Here is a 7,534-nt window from a genome sequence, read left to right as displayed (position 1 = left end):
CTCTGTAATAGTAAAACAGTACCTGTACTTGATCCCAACTAAGATATAATTACCCCTTATTGGGGGCAGAACAGCCCTATTGGGTTTATTTAATGGTTAAATGATTCCCTTTTCTCTGTAATAATAAAACAGTACCTGTACTTGATCCCAACTAAGATATAATTACCCCTTATTGGGGCAGAACAGCCCTATTGGGTTTATTTAATGGTTAAATGATTCCCTTTTCTCTGTAATAATAAAACAGTACCTGTACTTGATCCCAACTAAGATATAATTACCCCTTATTGGGGCAGAACAGCCCTATTGGGTTTATTTAATGGTTAAATGATTCCCTTTTCTCTGTAATAATAAAACAGTACCTGTACTTGATCCCAACTAAGATATAATTACCCCTTATTGGGGGCAGAACAGCCCTATTGGGTTTATTTCATGGTTAAATGATTCCCTTTTCTCTGTAATAATAAAACAGTAGCTGTACTTGATCCCAACTAAGATATAATTACCCCTTATTGGGGCAGAACAGCCCTATTGGGTTTATTTAATGGTTAAATGATTCCCTTTTCTCTGTAATAATAAAACAGTACCTGTACTTGATCCCAACTAAAATATAAATAATCCTTATTGGAGGTAAAACAATCTTAGTGGATTTACTGTTTAAATAATATTTTTAGCAGACTTTAGGTAGGAGATCTGAATTACGGAAAGACTCCTTATCCGGAAAACCCCAGGTCCCGAGCATTCTGGATAACAGGTCCCATACCTGTACCAGCCCCATAACAATAATGATTCAGACTGTCAAATTGTCCCCAGCAGCTCCCCATCTTGGATCTTGCCAGCCATCTATGAGTGCCAGTGGCACTGCACATGCTCAGTGCGCTCTGGGAAGCTGTTGGAAAGCTAAGCTTAGGGGTTTTCACAAATTATAAAGCAGAAAATTAGGTTTTATCTGTCATAAAACATTATTCATTAATCGCTGATGTTGAACACACCAGTGCCATGTAATGAGAACGTAAATGAGTTACCCTTGTACTATAAATGTTATATTATATGTATATACAGTAGAGTATATTGTGAGTCGGTCCCTAAGCTCAGTAAGTGACAGCAGAACAGAGCATGTGCAGGGAATCAGAAGAAGATGGGGGCTACTGGAGACACAGATCTTCCCTGCTAAAGGGCTGTGGGTGCCTTGGGCTGGTACAGAAGCCCAAAACATAACATTTCTAACTTTATTTTTTGCTGAGGGTCAGTTCTCCTTTAAACCACTAAGACAAACCAAGGGACTGAAAACGTTTGACCAGTGCCCACAGATTCTACAATTATTGCACTATAACAGCGAGCGCCACGTGGCGTTATGTTACGGAAATGATGTGCTATATGTTACGCCTTCCTATACATCGTCCCTACGGCTATTGTCACCAATCAGATTAAGACGAAAGTGCCAGAAGTGGTTCTACTGCAAGTTAATGATGTCCTTCTGCAATGGGAAAGCACCTACAGAACGTTCCCTATAGGCCGGCGCTGCCCTGCGCACTTACACTACAGGAGACGTACGGTGGCCAGTTTGGGCCATACACACACGCACACACACGCAGCTCTACATTAAGCTATTTTACACAATCCCATTACACCATAGGAGTGTATTTCTCAGGAGGACTCGGCCCTGTCCTTCATTCAATACCCTGTATATTTACAGATCCACCAATACTTATATTTATATATATATATATATTTTATCTGCTATGTACTTATATACATATACGTGTAGAAACATTTTGGAAAAGCCTCTAAAAATCTGGAATTAGTCTGCGTATAAAAAGAGACAGAGGAAGGGAATGCAGGAACAGATAGACAGACTCCAGCAGGTTAAAGTCATTTGTTTTAACCCTCTCAGCCCCAGCAGAGGCTTTATGAGGCATCGGATGCAGCACCAAAAGAGTTCAAGCCTATGGGACGAGCACACTATCCCTGCGCAGACCTTAACTTACAGCCATTAGAGCAAGGAGGGGCCAGTTCTATGGCAACAGCATCATATTTTGGTTCTACGACTCCCTGCATCTCAGCCAGGCAGTTTGTACGGGGTGAGGACATTTACTGTATTTGCACTAAAAAATATTAATAATTTAAAACAAGGTTAAGGCCCAAGTTCAGTTCTTTGGCTTTAACCTTGACCAATAAAATCTTGGCTTTTTCTATACCCACCGCATTGGAAAGCCAATCAGCTTCTCTCCTAGGTTAGGCAGGTAAGTAAAAACGGGCAGCCGGGCTATTGACATTTCAATAATATGAGTGCCTTGTTTTCTAGCCTTTATAAATATCACATACATATATAAATATATGTATAGTCATGTATATTGTAACGCTATTCATATGTATAAAATAAAGGGTTGGGATTGGCCGCTTATAGGGAACTGTGTAATCTCATGTTTCACGGGTGTATGCACTATATATATTATATATATATATATATATATATATATATATATATAACGCTGCTATTTGTTGTTAATGAGAGCTATGAATAAAGATAGATGCATTATTTATACACTTTGTATATACAGTGAAGCTTCCATTAATTTATCTCATGGGCATAAGGCTTTACCGTTTCAGGCTTGATGGCCAACGTACTAGTCATTACAAGAGTAGGGTGTAGTAGGGAACGAGTAGGGTAAGAGTAACCAGCCTGTGCTGTGGGGGGGTTGGCGTAGGCTGATACAGTGTCTCACTGTGTGCACCCCCGTGTGCATTGCTCTGTGGAATTTTCTTCCAATCGAGTACTGCAATGAGAGTCCATAAAGCAATGATACATCAGCTAGAAATTGCGAGTTCCCCTGGTCAAATATGGGGTAATGTAACAAAAGTCACACGGCTTTCCCCAGGCGTAGAAACCCAAACGTAGGTCACCTGTTTGAAAGCAAACACCCGAGTTGCTTCTATGGGTTACCAGGCCTGGAGCAGATTATTGCATTATCCCAGTAGTGTTTAGAAGTCCTGTGTGCACAGCTGTAATACCACGGTACAGTACTAGTTACCTGCAGGCTCGGACTGGCAATCTGTGGGTTCTGGCAAATGCCAGAGGGGCTGCTGTAAGATGCCACAGACAGTCACTATTTATTGGGCTGGTGGGGGGCTGTTTGGGCCTCTGTGTACTTGGAATACCGGGGCCTATTTTGAATCCCAGCCCAGGCCTGGTTACCTACCTGCTCCCTGCATGCACACGGGGTATAGTACTAGTGATATGTAAACTCTCTCTGTGCATAGTACTACTAATGTGTAATCCTCGTGTGTGTGCTGCTGAGCTCCGTGGGCAGTGCATACGATAGTGACGGCACAGCGGGTCTCAGTGTGCCTGACAGAGAGCCTTGGAGTCACAGAGGTAATGACACTTAGGCTTTGAGACAACACTGAGGTACTGGTCTCATCCGCCGTGAAGAGAAGTTTGCTTGTCATACAAATAATAAGTTCTGGAAGCAGGACAAGAAGGTCGAAAATCTTCTCCAATCAGACTTTGCCATGTCAAAGCGTTAGAGCTGGGGGTCCGCATTTGTCCAGGGCTCAGACCTGCCTCCTCTGGTCTAGGGATCATGGGCAGGGTCGTTCATGCTCTACAACGACAGAGCTGATGACGCTAATGTATTCTGTAATACAAAGAAAGGGTCAGATCTTGGTGTTCCTTCATGAACTGGCTGTGCTGCCTGCGCTCCTTGATCTGTGAGTCTAGCCCATGTCTTCTTGTGCTCCCCACTCTCAGTGTTCTTATTGCGCCCTCTCTGATATTTCATTGTATCCCTGTCCTACGTGTCCCTGATCTATGGTTCCTTCCACTCTTTCTTTCTCTATGCGCCATAAGCGGCTTGCTCTTACTTCACTTCCAAGATGGCCGGGTTGGTCTCCATGATAGCCACAATGATGCGGTCGATGTAGTCCTGCAGGCGAAGGTTGATCTCTTCCTGCTTCTGAATCGCCTCCATTAGCTACAAATAAGAGACAGGCTGAGCAAAAGGCAGGAATCTCTAGCACCACCTTTTCCTTATAAAACTGCCACTAAAGGAAAACCACCACGAAAGCAAACTTTAAAGGACAACTAAATTTTGAAAAAGATAATTTAACTTTTAGTATTTTATAGAATGACCAGTCCCTAGCAACTCTGCATAAACAAGACCCTAGCAACCAGATAGCTGCTGAATTTCCAAACAGCAGAGCTGCTGAACAAAAAGTTAAGAAATACATTATATTACATTTATATTACTTAGAAAAGACATGAAGCAGGAGCCTTTTATGTGGGTTCACTGGGTTCTATCATGCATTGGTGGAATGTCTGGGGACCTTTGGGGACGCTGGCTTTGAGCCACTAACTGACCCAGTACAAAAGACAAGCAGGTCAGATTATGGATAATGGGAATATTATTATATAGATAATTGGCAGTGGTTCCCCTTTAACAAACATCTGTACCATATAGAAATCTGCACATATCATATACTTGAAGTCTATTCCATGAATCCAAATGTGCATAGGTATTCCCCTGCAGGAACAGGGTCTCCCCATAAAAGCACTGTATAGACACCTCCCTACAAGGAATCCCCCGCCCCTGAGTGCCCCCTTGTGTTCTCTAACCATCCAGCCGCTCCTACTCCTTACCTCGTCCCTGGAGACATTGCTAATTTCCGCTGCTAATGAGTCTGAGAAGGTTGTGGAGAATAGATTTTTGGCTCCTTGGATGCTGAGGTTTATAATCTGTCCATTAAGCTCTTCGTTTTGTTCCTTCAGGGCTCGTTGCTCCTGCGGAATAAAAGTTGTAAGAAAGCAAAAACGCGTGCAAGGCGCTGCAAATCTCGCCAATTCCCCTCGGCCTATTTTAGACACAGAGAATAGATGAGAATAAGTGCGAGTATCATGGGAAGCAGCAAGAGCGAATATCTTACCTTTCTGGTTCCAGAAGCAATACCCCCCCTATAAGTAAAATAAGCAGAACCCACTGCAATCCGCCAGTACTTGGATACCTTAATAGAGTGCAATACCTGCTTCAGCCTCCGCACTTCATGCTCCAGCTCAGCCTCCCGTGTTCGGCTGTTGTACTCCTGCAGGGCGGCACTGTTGCCCAACCCCAGTCGATGCTCCATGTCCAGCCGCACCAGCTGCATTTGCTCCAGTTCTCGGCGAAGCTCCTCAATCACCTAAAGTACAACGGTATGGTAATTGGAAATACACCCCCCACACAAGGGTAATTAGTTGACCAAGAACAACATTCAGCCAAGATCCATTCAGCCATCCCGCTCAATAATAAAAGGGGCAATGGAGCATGTAGCTTTCCAAGAACTACAAAGCCTGATGGTAGCTTTATCTGCAAAGCATCATCCCACAAGGAAGAGATCTACTTTAAGCCTGACTGTGACTATATAACCAATCAGGTCAGAGACTGACCACAAGGGCCAAACTGCACTAATCCATGTGTCTCTTAGGCCTATGGACTAGATCACCAGACAAGTGTGGCTCTATTCTTTTCTTGGCTGGCTAATGACCCAATGCCCCCCTGATGGGCCTCATTCCAAACCAAAGGCCCAAATCCAAACCAAAGGCTCCAGTGTAGTAGGGGCGCAACATGAAATGGTACCACACTTGCTTAGATTTTTTAGTATGTTATAAAATGAACAAATCTAAGCAACTTTTCAATTTACTTATTTATAGTTTTTTTTTTAATTATTTGCCATCTTCTTCTAACTCTTTGTAGCTTTCAAATGGGGGTCACTGACTCCGGCAGCCAAAACCTATTGCTCTGTGAGGCTCCAGTTTTATTGTTATTGTTTATAACTTTTATTTCCATTCAGTCCCTCTCCTATTCATATAGCAGTCTCTCATTCAAACCACTCCCTGGATGCTAAGGTAAGTTGGACCCTAGCAACCAGATAGCTGGTATAACTCCAAACTGGAGAGTTGCTGAACAATTATTGATATAATTAAAAAACTACAAATAAAAAAAATAATAGACCAATTGCAAATTGTGTTAGAATATTACTCTATACATCATACTAAAAATTAACTCAGAGGTGAACAGCCCCTTTAATAAAGGCAACGGGGAATTAATGAGCCATCATCCAAAGGTGCAGCACATCGAACCCTACTTCAGATACAGATTTACTATTTCTAGGTTATGTCTAGTAGTAATACAGGCAACTATACATACACAGCTGAGAGACAGCCAATACAGTGTTTTATTACAGTGAAATGCAACATGGGGAAATATGCCATGAAGCACAAAGTCCAATCTGAAAGCATAAAGCTCATACAGTCCCACAAACATTCTGAAGGTACAAAAGTAAAGAGGTTTTATGCCTAAATATCCAGGTTTCCCCTCTCTACTATAGCATCAGCCTGTGCCTTGGGTATGATTATGAGATATACACTGCCCTATGTTTCATAGAAGGCCCAGATGGAAATACAAAATAGGCCCTGGCATTCCAAGTACACAGAGGCCCAAACAGTCCCCACCAGCCCAATAAATAGTGACTGTCTGTGGCATCTTACAGCAGCCCCTCTGGCATTTGCCAGAACTCACAGATTGCCAGTCCGGCCCTGAGCTATATACCACAATATTGAACTCTACACTCAGTAATGCTAAATTGCTGTATTCAGATTTAACAGTCACCACACAACACATATAAATGCACCCCCAGTTGTGTCCTGTGTTAGTACTGCACTTTGAATTCCCAGAATGCTGGGGCACCCATTCTAGTTCTAGTGATTGCATATACTCAAACTGTCTCACTGACTTAGAGGCCCTATTCAGAATTTTAGGCAGACAATGATACATGTATTCTGCACATATAACCGCTGCTCTAAAGCCTGGCTGTCCCTTTGCACTTTCTTGCGTCCCTGTCTGGTTGGGGGATCTGTGCTACTGTGCTCACAAAGCTCAGTAACTATAGTATAAGGTACAAGGCCAGATGTGCAGCCATTACAGCCTTCAACACCTCCCCACTAGCACCCCATTATATACAAACAAGTATAAGAAGCTGCACTACTTGGAAAAGACACAAGGGGGCAGCAACGACCAGGGCTGCCATACGCAGAAGAACAAATACTGTGCTTCATTTATAATTTACCCTTACAATGTAGCATCCATTAGGGCAGTGCTGTCCAACTGGTATCCAGCGTCACCCCCCTTGTGTATCCCCCCCTCCTGTCTGGCTGCTGTGAGATTAACCCATGCATTACTCACATATTCACATCTCAAATTCAGGGCTGTAAGCCCCAGCATTATCACACCTATAGGACCTCAAGCTCGGACTTGCCTGCCCTATGCTGCCTGTAGGAGGTGAACCTGGTGGGAGTTTGTCAGCATTTGAAAATAGTTGGTAGGGGGGGTTCCTAAGGCAATAATGTGCTTGGCATTGCTGTGCTACCCACAGGGGAGGAGCCATATGGATTTGAGGGTGTGTCTTAACATGACAGTAACAATACCACAGAAGCTGGACACCGCTGCATTAGGGGATAAAGAAATCTTATGGCAGTTCTAATAAGGTACATATACACTTCAAG

General features: G+C 43.1%; 1 protein-coding gene across 5 annotated transcripts in view; it reads right to left on the bottom strand.

Annotated features, from left to right (window-relative positions):
* Nucleotides 1–1,382: 1,382 nt before the first annotated feature.
* rab11fip3 (RAB11 family interacting protein 3 (class II)) overlaps nt 1,383–7,534 on the bottom strand; it is a 49,939-nt gene continuing 43,787 nt past the window's right edge. For all 5 annotated transcript variants that reach the window (XM_012970629.3, XM_012970631.3, XM_031892808.1 and 2 more), the window contains 4 exons: nt 5,017–5,172; nt 4,637–4,777; nt 3,862–3,971; nt 1,383–3,635 (listed from right to left, as the gene is read on the bottom strand). In XM_012970629.3, coding sequence (XP_012826083.2) covers nt 3,626–3,635; nt 3,862–3,971; nt 4,637–4,777; nt 5,017–5,172 — 417 coding nt within the window. In that variant the 3' untranslated portion in view covers nt 1,383–3,625. The remainder of the gene's footprint in view (nt 3,636–3,861; nt 3,972–4,636; nt 4,778–5,016; nt 5,173–7,534) is intronic.

The sequence above is a fragment of the Xenopus tropicalis genome, chromosome 9 (assembly GCF_000004195.4).
Source record: "Xenopus tropicalis strain Nigerian chromosome 9, UCB_Xtro_10.0, whole genome shotgun sequence".
Classification (NCBI taxonomy): Eukaryota; Metazoa; Chordata; class Amphibia; order Anura; family Pipidae; genus Xenopus; species Xenopus tropicalis.
The sequence above is the reverse complement of the archived record's forward strand: the minus strand, read 5'-3'. Positions and strand labels throughout refer to the sequence as shown.